The sequence below is a fragment of the Amphiprion ocellaris genome, chromosome 19, assembly GCF_022539595.1.
Source record: "Amphiprion ocellaris isolate individual 3 ecotype Okinawa chromosome 19, ASM2253959v1, whole genome shotgun sequence".
Classification (NCBI taxonomy): Eukaryota; Metazoa; Chordata; class Actinopteri; family Pomacentridae; genus Amphiprion; species Amphiprion ocellaris.
This window is the reverse complement of record NC_072784.1, coordinates 16,226,091-16,248,047: the sequence shown is the minus strand read 5'-3', so window position 1 is coordinate 16,248,047 and position 21,957 is coordinate 16,226,091. Positions and strand designations below refer to the sequence as shown.

General features: G+C 38.8%; 1 protein-coding gene across 5 annotated transcripts; it reads left to right on the top strand.

The window, feature by feature from the left end:
* The first annotated feature begins 491 nt into the window (after window positions 1-491).
* On the top strand, window positions 492-21,943 carry si:ch211-165g14.1 (transcription factor 20). 5 transcript variants are annotated; one of them, XM_055005460.1, is made up of 9 exons: window positions 2,497-2,611; window positions 3,062-5,007; window positions 5,304-5,397; window positions 5,721-5,770; window positions 5,913-5,981; window positions 7,577-7,683; window positions 17,919-18,019; window positions 19,887-21,717; window positions 21,781-21,940. In XM_055005460.1, the coding sequence occupies exons 1-5, from the start codon at window positions 2,557-2,559 to the stop codon at window positions 5,952-5,954; spliced, it is 2,187 nt and encodes a 728-aa protein (XP_054861435.1). In that variant the 5' UTR covers window positions 2,497-2,556; the 3' UTR covers window positions 5,955-5,981; window positions 7,577-7,683; window positions 17,919-18,019; window positions 19,887-21,717; window positions 21,781-21,940. The 5 variants fall into 5 exon arrangements, with proteins under 5 accessions (XP_054861437.1, XP_054861436.1, XP_054861435.1 ...); XM_055005459.1 differs by having other exon boundaries at window positions 19,887-21,943; XM_055005462.1 differs by lacking the exons at window positions 2,497-2,611; window positions 17,919-18,019; window positions 19,887-21,717; window positions 21,781-21,940 and adding exons at window positions 492-847; window positions 7,790-10,039.
* Window positions 21,944-21,957: the final 14 nt, after the last annotated feature.

The following is a 21,957-nucleotide window of genomic DNA, read 5'->3' as shown; positions in this document are numbered from 1 at the left end:
CTAGGGTGTCCCCTGCCTTCGCCTGAGTCAGCTGGGATAGGCTCCAGCCCCCCCCGCGACCCTAGTGAGGATTAAGCGGTGTATAGATAATGGATGGATGGATGCCTAATGTAACAGCAATATGTCACTGTCAAATGCTATTTAGTAATATTAATTATTCAACTATGTCTTAGAAATGTTGTGCTCTTCACAGCAACTAATACTGTCCTAACAGAGCAGTAGTTTGATGCCAATTCCAGTAAAGACAGAAAAAAGTTGGTGGATATGAAGCTTGTTGGGGTAAAGATGTGGTGGAATTACTATTTATTTATTTTTTCAATAAAGCAAAATAAGAATCCCTTAATCCCATTACTATTTAAACCTGTTTGGTTAATTTATAATTGTATTTCTTTGCTGTAAATATCTCTGTCTCTCCATGTGTAGTTTTAAAGGTGGCTGAATAGCTGGACTCTTACTGTGAAGGCCGCCGCCGCTCTCATCCGTCCTCCATGTTGTTTCGTTCCGACTTGACTGCAGGAAGAAGGTGTCCATGATGACAACTTTAAACTACCAGCAGTAGCCCGGAGGTCGACGCTACCTGCCGGAGTTATTCAGCAGAAATGCTCCTGAGTCCTCGCCGCGTCGAGTTTCGTCTTCGTCTGGGAGTAGCGTAGCGGGCTAACGTCAGCTAGCTGCACGGCTAGCATGAACCGGGGCCGCCGCTGCTTTTGTTTACAGCCAGTCCTGGTGACGGGCCTGGAGAGGCGTGTTAGCTAACCCGCTACCCCAGCTGCTTCGCGGAGGGTGTCACCGTCAGCCCGCACCTCCACCACCGGGGAGGTCCGTCCGAAGCGCCGCCACCTGAGGGGTAACAGCTCCAACTTTTATCAACATGAATAAACAGAATACAGACAGCTTTGCACTGGTGGTCTGAAACGGGCCTACCTGTTAGAAACACAACTTATCGATTAGTTCATCAGCGGAAAATAGTTCTGTCAATTACCTCATCACTGATCCCAACGGTCATTTTTATCAAAACTAGCAGCTTGTCTTCATCCCATTTCACAGTTAATTTAGTTGTTAACACCGCTTCTTTCACCCAATTAATACAGTAATCAGAAGTTACATCAAACAGTCAATTGATTAGTGATCATAGAGAATCCACTTTGCTGTTAATATTTCTTATTAGAAAGTCTCACAGCTTTCAAAGTGAGCATTTGCTGACAAACGAAATCTACCGTTGATTTAACTTTTATGTTACAATAATAAAGTAGTTTAAATGTATATCTCGGGGCTTTTTCTTATATTATTTTCTATACATTAGTCAGATGAATGTAAATACCTGTAGGGTCTTAGCCGTAATATTGAAATTAAACAAGTAATGTTTTATCGGAAATAATTTGTAGGATCTTAGTCTTCATTTTTAAATTGGTTGAGAAAATTTGTATTGTACATAAAATGTAGGTCTTGATCTTAATACTCAAATTAATCAGGTAAAGTTGTGCAATGCATACATTTGTATCATTCTGTATATATTTCTGATCTTACTATTTAAACTAGTCATGTAAAATTGTTTAATGAATAACATTGTTGGTTCTAAACCTTGATAGTCAAACGTCGGGTCAATTTGGATAATAATTGCATTTTAGGGTCTTGATCTTTATATTTGAATTCTTTTCATTTTTTTAAAAATGTAATTACACATGTAAATTTGTTTAACATAATTTAGTTTCTATTTAAACTTGTTAGACAAATTTAGAGCATAACCATATTTTATTAACCAGGTAAATTAGTATAATAAATAACAAAGCAGGATCTTAACCTTCAAATTATATGTCAATTTGTCATTTTACTTCTCTGTTGAAAAACTCTGTTGTTATTACAGGATGTACAGAAAGTCGTATTGCATGGTTTGTGCTGTGGCATCCCTAATGTTTCTGTAACTACTTTGTTCCTGAAATAGGGTAGCAAAAATAACAATAAACTTTATTTCTATGGCACCTTTTAAAACTGGAGTTATATATTGGTTTACAACATTTGATAAGATATTATCGAATATAAATATCTGCACAGGTGGGTATTTAAAATTTTAAACTGAGTTAAAACAGTAAAAGCATGTTGCCCCTTTGTTGTAAGCCTGGACATAAACTTTCAACAGTAGTTGAGTGTCTGATTTGAAGGGTTGCAGTGCAGAATGAAGACTTGATAGCTCTGAGATGTGGACCAGAGCTGGACCAATGTAGAGATTTAAAAGCAATCATGAGCATCTTAAATTGAATTCTGTAACGAATGAGGAGCTGGTGTAATTCAGCCTGCAACAGAGTTATATTTCCTGCATTGAGTGTTCAATTCCTAAGAAATCGTGCTGCCAAGTTTTTAATCAGCTGCAAACAGGCGATGTGACTGGTGAGATGCAGTTGTCGAGGTGGGAGAAAATGAGGGTGTTGATAAGCTGTTGAACAATGTTGCTGGGAGGCACTGGTTTAACTCTGGCAATACTTTTGATTTGAAAATAGATGGATCTGTGACAGCAGCTACATTTAAAGTCAAGAAACCACATCCAACACTGAAGATGAAATGTTTCTGGCACAAAAACACCTCACAGAGATACTAAAACAGACTAAAGAACGAGGTAATAAAAATATTTGTTATGTGCAAAGTATAGAGTATATGGAGTGTTCAAAATGACTTGCCAAAAAGCAATACTTGTATATCTAAAATCTCAATATAACATGAAATTTGCAAGATTGTTAATGTGTTGATTAAAGTTCAAAACAACCACCAAAGTTTCTGGATTTATGTTGGTTGTCAGTGCTGTTTAAAAAAGATGAGGATCAAAAACCCAGAGTTCAGTTTGATCTGTGTTTAGCTGCAGGAAATTAAAAGCCACCTGATCTTTAATTGCAGCAAGGCAGAAATGAGGAGTATCCAAACTGTCATGAGACATAAACTGTTGATAATCTCCTGAGATGATGAAATCTGGTTCCCATGAAGCCATGAAGATTCCGCTGCACATCCCTTGTGACGGCATTAATGTCACCTTGTGTATTAACTAACGATTGCTCCTGTGTGTGTTTTGTAGTGATGGAAGTGTCCTCTCAGGATCCACCCCTCATGGCTATGGACCTGTCAAAGAGCTACCACCCCCGGACCCGCAGCCACACCGAGGCCATGGATCTGGCCAAGAAGCCCGAGTGGTACCACAGACGCCCACCGAGCTGCAGCACAGACATCGCCTCCTCGTACAGGTCCAGAGCCTCGTCCTCCTACAACTCTCTCTCCACTCAGCCGGGCGCTCCGGTCCACTGCAGGGACATGGAGCAGGGCCCCGAGTCTCTGGGGAACTACATGAATTCAACACTAGCTCCTGGACTGGATCTGTACCGTGACGGAGTTCACGGCAACCTTTGGCATTCGGGTTTCTACGGGCCCGACCAAAGCGGGGGCCCAGTTCCTGAAAGCAGCGGCGGAGAGGAGAGCGACAGCGGCTCCGACGTCATTTTCCTCGTTTCCTCGGCAAAGGAGCCGCTCTTATGTGGTTCTTTCATCCAGGACAACGTGAGGCATATCGTGGAGCCTCTGTCTCCTGCCGTGTCCTCGCTGGATGAAGGCAGAGGTTGCTATCACCTACCTCAGCCGCTGAGCTCGCCCAGTCCTGACAGCTCTTACTCAGAAGACTCTTCGGACAGCTCAGTGGACATTCCTGTTCACCATGCCAGGCCTGTGGTGCTCCTGTCGGACCTCAGTGCTGTTTACAGCAACCCTGCTGAATCTGCGCTGGATATTTCAAGCGATGACAGCGATGTTATCGAAGTTTCAGCGAGCAATGAGAACAAGAAAAGCCACCGTTGTAAGAAAACTCCACCTCAGAGCGAGAGTGAAAAAGCTCAGAACGGCAAAGTGCGACGCAGCAGCAGAATCAGAAAATCTGTGTCCGACATGCCTCAGTTCTCCTGCGGCGCGTCTCGGCATAGTTTGAGGAGACAAGTCAAAAACGATGCTGTGGGTATATATAATGAAAGCTGTGACTCTGATGACTTTATGGAGTATGCGCTAAGGTTGTCCAGCTCAGACGAGTCGGTCTCACAACCAAATCTGTTGCAAAGAGCGAGCAGCAATTCTGAGGAGTCTGATGTGGACGTCCGGACCAACAGCAAGTCACCACAGAGGAAGGAGCAGCAGCCAAGCAGCAAAGCTTCGTATACAAAAAGCATTAATCACAAACGAACGAAGCCACTGACTGTCCCTAAAACTAAAAAGCTTAGAAGAACCAAGCAAACACAGAACAGCAGAACCCCGCCACCACCACCACCACCACCACCACCACCACCACAACCACAGAAGGCCTCGGCCTGCAGGAGCTCAGCAGCTAACAAAAAGACTGTTGTAAGACGAAAGAGAAAAAGACATCCTCAGACCGGACCTTCAGCTCTGTTTTCTCCCAGAGAGCCGGAGATCAAGCTCAAATATCTAACTGCTAAAGAGGACAAAAAGGACAAGAAATCAGACAGTTTCTGCCCGTTTGTTCACATGGAGAAGAAGATATGTACGGTGGTTAACTACCAGGAGGAGGAGGCGACAGTCCGGAGCAGCAGAGGAGGACAGCAGCAGGCAGCTGCCAGGTCTCTGTCTGGGTTTGTTCCCAACACGTCCTGCTTCCAGCTGGGCCGGCTCAGCTCGGACAGCAGGTGTCAGTCTGCGCAGCTTTGCTGCCTGTGTGGCCAGACGGCAAATGCTATGGGCCTTGGGGACCTCCACGGCCCGTACTACCCCACCGGCACATCTGTGGATGGTCAGAACTGCAGGACTGAGCAGAAGGAGGATGTAAATGGACTCTCTAACAGCCATTCGGTAAACTCCTCAGAAGACGACTGTGCTGCTGTTAAAAGCCACTCTTCCTCAAAGGTGCCTCTTCATCTGGATGAGTGCTGGATCCATGAGGACTGCGGCATCTGGTCCGCCGGTGTCTTCCTGGTCAGAGGAAAGCTGTATGGGCTGCAGGAGGCAGCCCGGCTCGCACAGGAAACAGTGAGTGACTGACTTTTTATTAAAAAACTACAGCTGGATGACCATTTAACAGGTATACAAACATCTTGTACTTTTACTTTACAAATTCTGTCAAGTTCATTATTTGGCATGTAATGTATTTATGCTTTTTGAAGGAAAACAGAAACATCACCACAGGCTTAAAAAGATGGAGATTTTCCTACATACACATTACAGCAAACAGATTCGATCGCAGAGTGGCTGTATTCCAATTTACAAACGTTCCTAATGAAGCAGATTCCAATGAGATGTGACTGATTCTCAGTTTTCTTTTTCAGATTTGTTCATCCTGCCATCAAACAGGCGCAATAATGGGCTGTTTCCAGAAGGGTTGCCCCGGGAATTATCACTACAAATGTGCCATTCAGTCAGGTAACATCAAATCCAGCTGTTTGTGCACCAGCTGAACATCTGAAGCCATTAATATTAGCCGGTTGTCATTAATCGCTTGCAAGTAAATCTTGATTATTTTCCCTCCTGGTTTCATCGTCTTTCCTAAGCTGGTTTAACTCTGTCTCTGAAAATTATATTGAAAGTCATGCATGTTTTGAGGGCAACTGCTTGACTTGCCTGTGCTTTTCTCATCTGTGTTGGAAGGACTCTATCAGATTACAAAATGTCATGTATCTACGTGAAAAGTGGCAAAATGTTGAACTCTTCAATGCTCATTTTGTGTGTTGGTGTGTGTTTTTCAGCCTGTGTCCTGAACGAAGAGAACTTCTCAATGAGATGTCCAGAGCACAAGGTAAACAGAAAAATCCATCTGTTGAATGAAGTGTGAGGAGCTGAGTGGCCTGCAGAGGTCACTAGTGTAGCTTTTAGCTTTTTGATTTCCAGATACAAACGTTGGGAGTCTGGAAAATAAACGGTGTGTTTTTGTCCAACAGAACAAACCGTTCACAAGTGCAACCAGACAACACAAGAGATGACACAGAAGACACATGGGGGCAGTGGAGGTTTGTGCTGTTCATGATCATTTTAAAAGAATAAGTCCTTTCTCTCATTAATAAGACGCTGAATTTGGAAGCAATAAAACAGTAAAAAACAGTTGAAGTTTTAGCGATTAATCCAGTCTGAGATGCTGCTGTTTAACTGACAGTAAGTCACCTCCCTGACTCCATGACTACAGGATTTTGTCATATTTAGCATACTGTCACTTGTTTTCGCTGTCAGGTTTGCTTTAAATTAAGACTCCAACTTTTTGGAATTGTGAGGTTTCGAACAGCAAAGCCAAAATGAGAGTGTGTTTTATTGACTGTTAATTCAGTTTGAATGAAGAACTTGTTATTTTTAGGGTTGGGATCTGAGAGACGGATCGATTTTGACTCTGGACAAAGATTCGTTCACCTTCAACAGTACAGAATCTCTTATTGAATACCTTCTTATTTTTTGGTATTACTGCAGCTCAACCTGCCGATAACATTAGCATGTGTTTTCTGCTTTGTAAAATGACTAATGAGAGCAGTGGTTGATGATTTCAGATGATGATTGGAGAGTGAAGATGCATCACTCACACTAAAATTTCTCAGCAACTGCCAGTTAGCTGTGCTGTTTAATCCTGCTTCTCCTTTTTATCCCTCAAAATGATGTTTGGAGCTGCAGATGTCCGCATGGTCCAACTGTTATTTCAATCAGTATCAGTAAATAATCAATATTTCTGCTGCAAGTTCTCATCATTATTAGGTTTCTTTCTTTATTATTATTATAGATTATATTAGTAACTCTTGCTAAAAAGTGTCACAGCTGATCACAGCCCTGAATACACTTTATATGTTGCAGTTTTAAACACTAAAGTTTATGTAAAGGATTCTGGTCTGCTATTGAACGTGAACCTCAGCAGTCCCTTCTTCCAAAATTGACATTTTTTTGTCTTCATATCTCTCATTATTACTTAAGAGCGCTGATATGCTTGTTTCTACCGATGCATTGTGCACAATCCTGACCTCACTCTGGTCACTATGATGCGTCACTGAAAATAAAAACACTACACATGATAATGAAAATAATGCCCATTAAAGTGGAGTATTGAACATAAAGAAATTTTACAAATTATAAAGGGCTATTGCATATGAAAAATGTAATATTACACATGATACTGAAAAGCTCTTTCTAAAATGTTATTTCACGCTTTTAAATTCAGCTAAAATGGTTCAATACAATAAAATAAAGTAAAATCATGTCAGAGTACAGAGAGCAAACAAAGCCCAAACATCAATAACGAAGTTCAATTAAGGAGGGTGCAGTAATCAAATACAAAATAAAAGTCATACTGGAACCCAAAATAAACAGTGAATTAGTCCAATGCTTTTTTAAAAAAGTGAAGGTTCCTGAGGAGAAAAGCTAATACGGTTCTAAATAAATACACAAATGTTTGATGTTGCTGCTGCTGTTTTCTCAACATGAGATTGTTAATCTGCCCCCTAGTGGACGCACTGTAATCCTTCACAAACAAACTAACTAGCAGGAATATCAGCAGCCTCAGAATATAAAGGGCTTCTGTCCAGAGCTCGGTGTTGACATCCTCTTGTTGTGTTTTTGTCATTTGTCCCAGAAAGATCCTCAGATCTCCTCAGGGTGCGACTGGAGCTGCCTGAATTCACCTCAGCTGTTTTGTAACACTAATTAATGTGTGTGCTCGAGCAGAAGGCAAACCTTCTGGTAAGATTTCACTCATCACGACAGACAGATCCAACCAGGGGCCACTTTAAGTTATTTTTATATACGCGTAGATATAAGAAATGTCTTTTGTTCTGTTCTTCTGTAGGTCTTTAACACAGGCAGTTTCACCAACTGGACTGAGCCGTGATGGTGATTGTGTGTTTTTATTCCACTTCTTGACGACCCACACTTGGACTAGCCGCATCACAAAGACCGTTTATTGTTTAAGCATATATTAGAGTTTAACTGATCTTTATCGATCTGTTGTATAGGACATAATATCTTTATATGAGGCCACTTTTTTGCTACAGTTTTTGTACTACTTTTCTATTCCTGTTAGGGCTTCAGTCACCACATAATTTATGTTCCTCAAGTTGCATGCACAGTTGCTACAATGCACTTTACAGTATAATTTTATTATCTCAGCTGTTATTTATCTCTTTCTGTTCTTCCTTTTTTCTACTAAAATTATTTAAATTTAATATAAAGCTGCACTAAGCTAAGAGTTACATAAAAACATGTGTACTTTCAGTCTAAATCTCAAAGAACATCCCATCCTCGCTAACTGAGACCACAGACTGTACATTCATCATATTCAAGCGTATTACTTTTCATCACTGGTGTCGGGTTTGGGCTCTTCTCTGCTTTCAGGATGTGGAAACTTAACGTCCCAAAAAGAGCAGCAGCAAAAAGAACTTAAGTGATTAGTGGTGATGTTACTTTATAAAGAGATTTCAGAAAATGTGAAGTTAAAGGGTCACTTTAACCAAATCACAAAGCAGTCACTCCACTAGAGTAGTTTTTAGAGGTATGCTGAATTCACCTTTAGCAGCTCCTGTTTGTAATGTATGAATGAGTGAATGAATGGTTTTATTTTGGTTACAAGATTATAGTACAGTAATTTCATTTTGTGAGTTCAGAAAAATATATTATCCATTCTTGCAGGAAGCTTTTTTTTCTCTTTTTCTTCTTCTTCCCTTCTTTCCCTCCCCTCTTTCCTCCTCCCCTCACAAAAAAGAAAGGATGAAAAAGAAAAAAAATGTACTAATATATGTATTAAATAAACTGTCAGTGGGTCACTTTGCCGCTGAGGAAAATGTAAAAACAGGATGATATCAGGCAACTTCAGGAGCTGTAAGTGTTTCTTTAATGATTTCCAGCCGTGGACACACCAGACAATGAGATCCTTGGGAAGTTAACCTTCGAAACCTCAAGCAGTTTCTGGGCTTTTTTTTCTGCGTAGTAGTTCCAGTGCCATAAATGACCAAAAAATGATAAAGATAACAGCTTTTTACTGAAGCTCTTTACATTTTTCCCAATGCCCACAGACGTTACTAATACTGGAAAAAAAAACTTTAGTGTTTCTACATACTATAGATATTTCACTATTTAGATTTTTAATCCGCCTCCATCCTTCATCTCTTCTCTGCTCTGTGGAAACACAGCCTGCAGTTGAGTTGAAAAGTCACAGAATTTTTGTCTCGTGACTGTTGGTCACAGATGAGTTACTCATGGCTTCCTGGTTGTGCCGAGGAGCTCTGAATTTTTCGTTTTTTACAGAATTTGGGTCAAGCACAGGGTTAATTTTTAAATGTGATGTGTAAAGTGATTGTAATGAATTATCACAATTTTTAAGCTGAGATGTAGTTGTTTTTTTCCCAATAGAACTGCACATCACAGGTGTGTAGTCAGTGGATTGTTGAAGTGTTGCAAGTTCTTACCATTTTAAATTTTTTTTTTTTTTAAAGCTACCATACCTCTCAAACCCACCTGGGACTTTTGGGGTTCAAAGGCTTAATGGGAATTAAACCAGTCTAGAGTAAACCGAGTGACATCAAGTCTTAAAGTCTTGAGTTCCATGTCTGCAGGTTCAGATTTGAACTGGAAAAGGAGTGTGATTTTAGGTGCAAATTGCAGAAGCAAGTCGCTAAAGGTTTTTAAATACCTAAACTGTCTCCATGAGTTGATGGTGTTGCTAAGCAGCCGACGTACTATACTCGACAACATGCTGTTTTTAAACCCTAAACACAGATCTGAATGTGAACTGTTCTCTCTCTGATCTTCTGCTACTAGATTTTAAGATGCTCTGCTTCTTTGCTTTTTGTTTCTGCAAAATCAGACTCTGAATAAATTCTTAAAAGGACCATAGAATGATTTGAAACATGCTGTTGTGATTTGGGTGAACTGACCCTTTAGTATATTTCATCAGTCGTTGCTGTGTGGAGTATTTCAGCTGTGTTTCACTTCACATGAGTCGTAACTGGACTAAGATGTTTAAAAAGAGAAGCTAATGGTCAGTTTCATGTCTGCACTTTCTATTATTTGGGGAATAAAAGGATGATGTTATTTAATAAAACTGAATCCTTGTCTTTCTCTTGAAATGGCAAAATGTTTTCAGGGCATCTCTGGTGAACCATCCTCCAAAGACAGAAATTAGGAAGCACAATCACTGCAGCTCCTAGACAGGAACAAAATGTTTTGTTGCTGCGAGGAAGGTTGTTTGTTTGGCAAATCCCCAACTATCTTATCAAACTTTTAATCATTGTGCTGCTAAACAAGTGAAAATATCTGCCAGCAGTTTGGATATAAAACAAACAGAATGACTTTAGTTGAGCAAATTATTCAAAAACTATTGAGGCCAAACAAAATGGAATGCATTTTTATGATTTTAAGGTGAAGTTCTGCTATAAATTCTTCCTCATTATTCAGTGAAGGAGGATCATGTTTTTTGTGCTTCAGGACATTCAATTCTGAGATAAAACAGTGGATCCTACGTTAGTCTCAGCTTCGATTTGAGCAGGTTTAGGATAGAAAGAACTGTGTGGAAGATGGAGCTTAACACTTGGACACTTGGCTGCTTTTTGGGGCAACTTTGGGGTTATTTCAATTTTAATTAAAGACAAAAGAGCATGGAAACATAAAAATGGTAAGCAAGTACAGGTACACATGAAATCAGACAAATGTGTCATGTTTGATATTTACCAGTTGTTCAGTGTCGACAGCCAAACAACCGGTCTAGAACCAAGAACTGCTTCCTTCAGGGGCTGGAGGTGGGATCATCGTGTCCGACACGAATAAATAAACCACTGTGACTACGATTTTTACAGAATCCTAGCTGATGTTTTGTGGGCATTTTTGAAGCATCACATTGGGAAAGGCTGACAGAAGCGGCAGAACTTGATAAATCGTCCCCTATTTTGAGTTTTTGAAAAAACAAATTGTCTCTAATGTACTTGGAAACACCTTTTTCAAAGAGTTTCTGCTGTCTTTGCCTGCAGACTTCAGGAAACATGTCTAATACCAACTAACATTAAAGTATTATTTCAACTTTTCCAATTGGAAGTAATTCCTGAAGACTTTTCTCAGTTTAAGTTTTGTTTCTTTTGTCTTCTGCAACATTAAGCGATTTGCAACCAAGTAGGTATCCAGCACATACTGAGCACTCAGTCTGACTCAGATCAGGAGCTTGACTCGGTCATTTGAGGACATTTCACTTTCAAAGCTCTTAGTATCTTTTAGTATTATTGTAGAGCTAAGTAGTGCTCCTGTAAAGCTCTGCATTCATCCTGCTGCTTCATTCAGCAGTGAAATCGTCAGTAAATGTTAACAAGGCTGTTGTATTGCTTTTTGTTATACAGATATCAGTTACACAATTCTACTTAAAAAGAGTTCATTTCATTTGGTCCGTGTTTTGCTCACTGCAGCCTGGCCTTTCTGTTTTTGAGGCCTGCCTGGGGTTCACATCTTTCAGTCTACCAGATCGTTTGTCGTTTTTTTCGTTTTCCTGTGGAACTGTAGAAAGTCTGTTGCTCACTGGCTCTGAATACACAGACAGACTAGCCATGGGTCACAGGAGGGCTGGATGTTGATCAGTACTCGGGATGGGCGTCATCACGTCTCACCCAAACTAACAGTGGAGGAAGGCTTCGGCAGACTGGTTGGATGCAGCGTGTGGGAGAAATAGAGATAAACTAAAACAAGACAGGCTAACAAATGCTGCAGCTCAGTAGTTGGCTATAGACTGCATTCCGATTAGTTTTGTGGAAGATGTCGGTCTGAGGAACGTTCTTAGGATCGCAACGAGTGACGGCACGTATGAATCTCAACCTGCATCACTGGAAGTTTCTCTTGTGTGTGTGATGATGTAAACCAGAACGTCAACGCAGCAGTCATTTGCTATTCTCCCCACTGTCCTATATATTAAAGCCTAAAAAGGCCAAAGTACAAACCACAGACTAAAAAGTCTTCTGCACAGTCAGTCCCAGCTGTGGACTTTTTTGTGTTTGACCACTTCACCTCACCCTAACAGCTACAGCTGCTACTGAACATAGACTGTTTATGCTGCTCCCTGATAAAACAAAAATCTTTCTGCTGGTACCTGTTCAGAGAAAAAATTAGAATATAGATGTAGAAATGTTAACTTGCTGTTGCTGGGAAGGTTCCTGCTATACTGTTATGATCCTGGTTTTGGACTCTGATGGTAACTAGTTTTTCTATAACAAACCAGATAAAATGTTAATGCAGTTGCTGTGGCAAATAGCTTTGATTGGATTTGATTTCATTAATGCTGAAGTTGAGATTTACAAGAAACATTTTAACTGCTACTGTGTAAAAGGAATACTGCTGTTAAAAAGTGCTTTATTTGTTTAAAGTGTTTACATGCAAATGTTAGTGTATTTTTATATTCAATTTTTAAATTCAGTATTTAATTTTATGTATAAGAATCGCAATTACAAATTTTAATCGTTGCCATTATTATTTCCCTCACTTAAATGGCCACATCTTTGCTCCACCTCCCTCTAAGGTTCAGCTCTGATCCATGTGAGCTCTCTGCACTAACGCTGAAACAACACAGGGTCAACTCACTTTTGAACCTTCACAGATTGAGCCTTGGTGTTGAAAAGGTCATTTCTTTCTCCCACACAGTTCTTTCTGCAATGATGTAAACACACTCAAATTAAAGCTCAGATTTTAATGGTATTCATAAACTTACAAGTTGAATCTGCTGAACCAAATAGTCTGCAAACAAATACCGTGTAACTTTCCAAATACTTTAGTCCTTAACTGTGTTGTATTTAGATTTGTGCTGATTGAGAAGCTGCCAAAGACATCGAGGTGTTTTGCAGAAATGAAACGAGCCCCGTGAGATGCATGTAAACAGCAGCTGACTGTTGCTGGGTCTGATGTGGCTTAAAGCCAAATTTATCCTGTTTTTGTTTTCATCACAGTAAAACCAAACAGCTGAGCATGTGGGCAGCTACTGCTGCACTGGTAGCATACAACAGTTAATGTCTAAGTATCTTCAGTCAACACAGACTTTCATACTGAGCTCTGCTTTTCAGTCAAACCTCACTCGGACAGGAACAGTCTTCTTTCCAACATGAGTTTATAATAGGAACATTTTACAGCTCTGCTTTGTCACATCATTATCAGGCTGCCATGTTGAGCTGTAGCGGCACGTGAGGAGCGTTTCTCACCTCCCTCAGACACCTTGTTGAACTCAGAATAGACTCACTGCTCTCACCTGCTGAAGAATCCAGAGACAGCATCAGCGCAGAGACGCTGCCAGAGAACATCTTGTTAAAACAGCATTTTGTGGAGGCCAGTTTCCTGCTGAACATGATACAAGTTTGATTCTTGAAAGATCAGCATCTCATGAGAGAAACCAACTGGATTTAAATGTTTGAAGACAACAAAATCAGTTTGTTTTCTGAGGAATTGTGCTGATCAGATACAGATACGGTAACACGTTAAAAAAAGGGGAAAAAAGAAATCCCTACTTGTAAAAATACAAATTTTTTTGATCTGGACAATATTTCGAGTTTTGATTTTTGTTTTCTTTTTTAATGCCCTACATGTAAATCAATAAATGTTCCTGCTATTATCTGAAATTTAAAAAAACAGGAAAAATCTGTGAAGTAATAGTTTAAAAATATATTTTTAATAGCTAAAGAACCTTATTTTTCTTTCAAATGTAAAATCTGTACACTAATGGCAATTGTGTCGAACATTACCGGTAAAAACTGTATTTATCTGAAATCTTTAAACATCTATTTCATGGATTTCTGTTAAATTTGCTTCAGACATTCATGACTCTCAGAGGATGAGATGTACTAATGTTAATCCTTTGATCTTTTTTTCAAATCTTCAGATTTTTGAGAGAATTCTTGTATATGAGCATCATTTGTAGGAGGATTGCCCTATTTAGACTCTGAATTTTTGTGTTTTAAAGATTTAAGAACTTAAATAATAAGGTTTAGCGATCCCAGCTACGACTTTCCATCCTGCAACATTATCAGACCAAAAGTTCCATTTTGTTTATGGCTAAATTAAACAGCTAATTAAACAGAACGAATGACATTCCCAGCAGTCTTTCTGTTCATCTTTGTGCTAATTAGCACGTTAGCATACTAGCATGCTAAAATGGTGAACCTGATCAATATTATACCTGCTAAACGTCTGCATGTTGGCATTATAGTTATGTAACATGTTACTACGTACATTTTGAAGCATTGCATTAGAAAAAGTTAATGGAAACGTACTTTTTGCTCTGATATAAACCTTTTTATACAGTAGTGTGACCCAAAGAGCCACAATAGTCACAGTGCGTAGAAATACATCAAGCTGCATTAAAGCAGAATAAACCTTTTATGCAGAGCTGCTTTCATTGTTGTGGTTGTGTCCTGGCTCTGCTGATGCTCGAATGTGTCTCTGGGTTTATTTTGCATTTCAAATGGGACACATACCTGCATGTCATCTCATTACTGTTTACGCCTGCAGCTGCACCTGAAACCCTCTTTTAATGCCTCCCTTGCCTTTCATTGTCCTCATCCTCTCATTTCTCCTCATCTTTCTCACATTCAGTCTCTTCACCTCCTGCCTCAGAATACACGCTTCGCTCGGGCTGCAGGTTTATCTCTGCTTTTAGGACTGACAGGCTCCTCCGATCACAATCCAATCTGTGCTGTCTGTTATCTCTGCAGTACAGCTCTGCTGCTTCTGCAGGAGGCTCGGCACAAAATGCTGCCGCTGCTGAAACCGACACGAGTCACATATGTAAACAATAACTGGCAGTTTTTGCTCGGAGCTGCGTTATGTTGCATAATTTAAAAATGCATCAGCAGAACATACGCTGCAGAGAGATCACGCAGTGGCTGAGGTACATTCAAACTGTGCATCATCCACTTTTACATGGAAACAAAGGGAGGTTATTATGGTTTACAGGCTTCACAAACAAGGAAATAACTCATCGTGGAATTTAACAAGTAAAGCTTGGACATAAATTTGTTTAGAAACCAAATCTTATGTATTTTTACTCTGTAGAATCTAAATTCAGAGACAGTTCAATTGTTTTTAGTCTCTCATCTTAATTTTTACATTTCTTTTAATCCCGTGATTGACAGAAAGTAACCTGACTACACAGATTCACATCTTACCTGAATATCTGGATCAAACAGTTTCCGAAATTTTCCACTAAAACTGTTTGAACCCTTAAGAAAAAAATCATTAAAATCAAACTGTATTATCGACATATCATTTTGAAATTTCCCATAGGTGGAATTTATCCTCATGAATAAAGAAGGATGGTTCTTGTGTGTGTTCAAGAAGCAAAAATTCACCTCAACCTTTATAATTAGTCAGAATATGGATATACTTATGTTGTACATGTTATATGGACACAGTGTAAACAAAAATATTTTCCTTTTATTGCTACAGTGAGAAACAACACTATCTTAACCTAGTGAGTTAGGGCAGGGATTTACTAGAAAAGAAAAAGTTTATTTATTCAGTTACACCAGAAGGGGTTCGTGTATGGTCCGTGTATTTATCTGGTAATTGGATTTTTCGTTCTGAAACGGGTATTGAAAAACAAATGAGTGGTTATTTGATTTTCGTTTTAAAATACAAAAATGAAAATTGAAATAAAAGGTATTTTTCCTTTTCATGATCAAAAAGGGATATACGAAATTTTAAAAATGCTTTGATTTTCATTTTATATTTAGAATAACAAAAAAATAAAATCAGTAAGAGACAGAAACAAAAAAAGGTCAGTTTTTTCATTTTCTGAGACCGGAAGTGGTCATCAGCAAGTGTGGAGCCAAACGACAACAAGATTCTCAGAGGGCGGAGCCAGAGAGCAGTGATTGGTCAGACCATAGATAATATAGAAGACAGCACGCTAGCGTATCTAGTCTCTGTATATCTATGGTCGGCACGTCTGGTAGCGTCTCTGGCTGCTGTTGATCTTGTTTTTGGAGTAAAACACGGTAAGAAGATAAAAACTTCTAACCATGTATATTTGTTTTGTTGTACGTTAAGTCAGCGACTTGTGAAGAGTTGTGTTTTGTCGTGTTTGAGCAGTTGGTCCGGACGCGTTCGCTAGCTAAGCGGCTAAGTTAGCTAGCGGGCTAATTAACACAGGTGGCTAACTTACCGAGTTAGGTAAAGTTGGCAAGATATTCACAGATTCAAACTTCCGGCATCAATAACTCATGAGATATACGTTGTAAAAACATAAACAATACCTCTTTCAAATCGTTGTAAGCTAGACAATGTGCTACATGGCCAGTTTTATCAAAAGTCGCTGTCTTTCAAGCTGCAGAAATAACACTGATGTCTATGAGTAGCCAGCTGTGCGACGAGTGAACAGGTACAGTGTGCAAATAGCAAAACCGCTGCAACAGCGAAGAGAGACACTACACAAATATTCAATTACTTAATTTTTATACACTGTAGTGTCACCAAATTTACTGCAGCCATCACTTGTCTCCTGCTGGTCATACTACAACTCTTGGTTTGATACTAAATACAAAATCTGAATTTTAAGGAATTTTTATTACTTTATTATTTTATTAGTCATAAATTCAACAACTTCACTCTTATGTACTGTAGTGTCACCAAAATCACTGGAGCCTTCAATTGTCTCCTGCTGGTCATACTACAACTCTTGGTTTGACACTACATAAAAAAATCTGAATTTTAAGGAATTTTTATTATTTTATTATTATTTTATTAGTCATAAAATTCAATAACTTCACTCTTATGTACTGTAGTGTCACCAAAATCACTGGAGCCTTCAATTGTCTCCTGCTGGTCATACTACAACTCTTGGTTTGATATGAAATACAAAATCAGAATTTTAAGGAATTTTCATTATTTTAGTATTTTTTTTATTAGTAATAAATTCAATAACTTCACTCTTGTTTACTGTAGTGTCACCAAAATCACTGGAGGTTTCAATTGTCTCCTGCTGGTCATACGACAACTCTTGGTTTGATAATAAATGCAAAATCTGAATTTTAAGGAATTTTTATTTTATTATTATATTATAACGCGGTAAGAAGATAAATACTTCTAACTTGTGGCGTTATTTTGTTGTACGTTAAGTCAGCGACTTGTGAATAGTTGTGTTTTGTCGTGTTTGAGCGGTTGGTCCGGACGCGTTAGCTAGCTAAGCGGCTAAGTTAGCTAGCGGGCTAATTAACACAGGTGGCTAACTTACCGCTGAACACCTGTGTTAGTTGCTGCTGCAGCTGTCCTCATTATTAGAATGACATTCTCAACCTGTATTTCTCTGCTGTGTATTTTAGCTTTTAAAAAAGTTATTTTACTTTAAGGTTAACTGAAACCTGTTGAGCTGCACTGAAGTTTAACATTCAGCTGGTTTGAATTAAACCACGCTTAACTTAACATTGCGCAACATTACCTCTCTTAATCTCCATATTTCATTAAATTCCTTCTCTCTTCCACTGCTCAAGTTCAATCCAGTATATAAAGTGACATTAATAGTGAATAAACTAACAACCAGCCATTGTATTTATTTATTACTGTATGTATTTGTAGTAAAACATGAGTTGAAACATCCTACTTTTGGATCTAGAACTGCACAAGCCGTTCATTTTCAGTCACCTGACGAGTTAAACTCCCCTTTTTATATGAGGTTGAAGCAGAAAGTCTGAGTTAACAAAGAAAGTTCTTTATAATTTGCAATACCTGTTATCTCTGACTGAGGCTTTAGTTTTTGTTGAGCTGATTTACACGTAGAAACTTTGTTCAGGAAAATTTCTCAGTAGCTCAGAGGACAGGCTGCTTTTTACACAACCTTGTAAGAGAATGTCTGTCAATGCTTTCAGCAGAATTTAGAAACACAACACCTCCTAAACAGATATTTTGAGGCTGTGAGGTTGAACGTTTGAGAGTATATCAGTGTGTGTTTGTGGTCTTTCTGTTTCTAGGTGGAAGCTGAATTAGTGAGGATGACTCCTGCTTCTGTCATCTCTAAGCTCCTCACACATCTTTACCTGCACATGAGGAAAATCACTCCTGTAGAATGCAGGTATGTTTGTCATTATTATAAAAAGATGTTGCCTGGTGACCTGTCAGAAACCCATCATACAGAGTCAGCCAAAATAATGTTTACACACATCAGGAAAAGAAAAAGTTGCATAAATATTTCAATACCAAATTTATTCAGACATCACGAGATTAATAAAAGTTATCTTTGGCCTCTACAATTACAAGAGGTGCTCAAAGTGGTGGCCACTGGCTTCCAGACATTTCTGTTGTGTTGTAGACGTCACTTGTTGATGCTCCATTCATGAGGGTAGCGCCATCTGTTGGGAAAACATCGTACAACAGGACACAGAGTTATCGTGATTTGATCAAATTTAGAAAGAGGAATCTATATGTGTAGAAGTACTTATACAAATGAAATATTTATAAAAGTTTTTCTTTTCCTGATGTGTGTACATTATTTTGGCTGATTCTGAACTTAATGAGAACAAAACTGTCATTTAATTGTTGCTTTGAAAGCTTCTTTAGTGAAAACCGGCTGGTGTTCTGCTTTGAAACAAACTGCTGTTGAGGTCTGTGTTTTTTAGGTTTAACCCCACAGTTTCTGAATAAACTGATAGTTGTTTTTTTTTTTCCTGATCAATGTGGATGTTATAATTGATGGTAGCATTTACTGATCATATAATCAGCATGACAATATAACAGTAGAACATTCTGACCACCTGACTAATACAGTGTTGGTCCCTTTATGCTGCTAAAACTCCTCTGACCCAGTGGTTCATCAGAACCTCTGGGGATGTCCTGTGGATCCTGTGGATCCTGTGGGTTGCAGGGTGGATCCTACCTAGACCAGGCTGATCCTGGACCATCCCACAGATGCTCAATCAGATCTGGATGTGGGGAGTGTGGAACCCAGGTGAACAGCTTAGCTCTGTCGTGTTCCTCGGACCACTCCTGTAGTAGCAGTTCTAGTTTGTCCTGCTGAGGGAGGCAGCTTGCATCAAGGACTGCTGTTGCCATGGAGACTAGGGGGTTGTTTGTCCTGCAGTGTTCAGGTGGTGGTACATGTCAAACATCCACATGAACGTCAAGGTTTCCCAGCAGAACGTTGCATTAGAACAAGATGATGGATGTTGTTCTCTTCAGCTGTCACTGGTCAGAATGTTGTGGCTGATCAGTGGATCTGTCTGCCTTTACTCTGACATCCAGAGTTATACAAAAGTGTAGTATGTGTGCAGTGCAGAAGAGATTTACTTTATTGTATGCATTTTTTTGTTTGTTTTGGGGTTTTTTTTTAAGGGAGAACTTGTTTTTTGTCCACCTGAAGAAGACCTAATCTTTCCCTTCAAAGGATAGTTAATTGTTACTACAGCTTCCATAGTGGTCTCATCAGAGAAAATCATATCCATATACAGATTTTTATTAATTCCAGGGCTGGATCAGTAAAGATTATAATAATAACTACATCAGATAATTCTTGGTCGCAGTTGGAATTTTGCAGCCTGAGAGATGGTTGAGAAGGTTTGCAGTTCTTGTTTTAGCAAAATATGTTATAATAGAAGATCTTTATTGTCATTGTACATGAAATTATCTGCAAACCAGCAAAGTGTATCAGTCTGAGATATCTAAAAATAAATTAAGAAAAATGCTTCTAAAGCCAATAATAAACAGAATATTTTGAGGGAATATTCTAAAAAGGAAAGAAAAGCTCCATTCTCACTACTCTCAGGATAAACTGTCATTAAAATTGACTTTAAATTTAGCTTCAACACGAGATAAAAACATTTACTTTCATTACTGATATTGTCAAGTTTTAATAAAGTTCATGCTACTTTTATAAAATGATGAAAGTGAATAAATTGTATTTCTGTGATCTGTGTTTGATTTCTGTCTTTTCTCCTGTCATCCAGATGTTCAGAGGGAGATGATGCCACATCTGGTCCAGCTGATGGAAGGTCTTGAAGTTCTCTGACTGGCCTCGACTGAAGATGGTCATCTCACTGGATTTAAGGTTCAGATGCTCAGTAACAAACTCCACCAATGTACCAACAGGGAAGCTTTAGGTTTATTAAATGTTGCTATGAAGGTATCGCTGTTTTTCTTTGTGAATGCAATGTGCTCCAACTGAAACTTGAATTAGAACTTAGAAGTAAATCCTTCCATCTGAAAGGATTTAGTTGCATTAATAACCTCATAACATTCTAATTTTTATTCCAGTGTTGGTTGGAAATAGAATCTCTGTATTGATTCAGGTAAAAACTGAACTTCACAGCATGTTGAAGCAAAACAACCAGATGAAAACTGTGATGGTGTTGTATTGTCAGACCGTAATGTTGCAGCTCAAAGCAGCTTTTCAGTTCATTTTCTCAGTTCATTCTGACATTCAGCTATGAATCAACACAGCAGATGGTGATCCATGCTGTGGAAGTCTCACATCTCCTGATTTAATGGAGCTGCTTTGCACTTTTTACACTGTTTATTCACCAACACTTTATTTAATAAAAGTCCCATCTAGTTTTCATGAGGAATGTGATGTTTTAATTTCTCTGTGAATAACTGCAGTCTAATGCAACAGCTGGAGTTGTAACATCTGTCCTGATATTGATCATGAAGTATTGATCAGAATACTTATGGTTAGCAGTCATCCCTGAAGTTTTACATTAAAATCTTTACTTGTGTTGTGAACTTTGGTAAGAAGCAGAAACGTTACCGTTGCCGTGGATACATGAGTGTTAAATTCTGTCCATGTTTCCATTTTGGGAAATTCAGTCCAGTTCCAGAATGTGGAGGAATTTAGTCTCACAATCACAGACAATAAATATTATCTGAAAGTCGGGTTATTGTTGTTCATCAGCACAATACAAAAAGATTAATGTTAGAAATATTCCAGTTAAGACTCTAGAATATCATGATTTATGTAAATTTACCTCAATAATATGAATGTTCAGGTTAAGATTGTGCAGTGATATTTATTATGTAAGTTTAGCTGATTAAAGTTTATGACTCTGCACTAAAATATTATTTAAATTGACATCATTATTATAATATTTAGGGTCGGATCCTACAGTATTGAGATTAAGAAATCAAATATTCTATAAAATGTAAATACACTGAACTCATTTGGATATATTTAAGTGAGACTCTACAATATTATTTGACACAAATCTATCTAAATCAAAATTTTAATAATTTTCACGCCAAACATTTACTGGACTGATTTAAATATTAAAATCACTCCTTTCTAATCCTCTGCTGTACTTTCAAACCTGAGGCCTGAAATAGAAACACACAAGTATCTGATTGAAGGAACTTCTGCAGAGTCCTGGTTCCAGAACATGATGATAGAATTATAGACAAACTTTAACAAAAGCTGCCTGAGAGTTTACAGGTTTTCATGTTGGATTTCTTCAGTAATTTAATGAGTTATCAGCAAAAATCAAGTGTTCATTTGATGAACTTCAGTTCCTAAAACATCCAGAATTGGAGCTCATATCTTTGGCAGCTGTAAAGTTTCTGCTCCTTCAAAGTTCACAATGAATTAATTCCTAAAACACTCTCAATGCTGGAGAGCGTTTGATGCTGAAGCAGTGATCAGTTTTTCTGTTTCTTCTCTGGAGATGCACAATGAGGGACGTCTGCAGAGACTGAGAAAGAGTCTCACCACATCCTGACATGAGGAAAAAGACTTTATTGAAGACTACAATGAGAAAAACTATCAGACAGCAGACGGCTGCATTCAAGGTGAGCTCTGAACATTTGATCTGGAACAGGAATTCAATAACGGCAGCATGAGCTTCATTTCAGTCTGTAGCTGCTGAATTCATGGATGAATCATCTGGCACTAGAGAAGAAGACCATCAAACATCCACATCAGCTGATGGAGGCCCAAGAGTCTCACCAAACAACCTACAGAGTGAAGACCTCAAATCTGATTGGATGGCCTCCTATTCAGCCACATGTGTGAACAAATGCCTCTAAGTT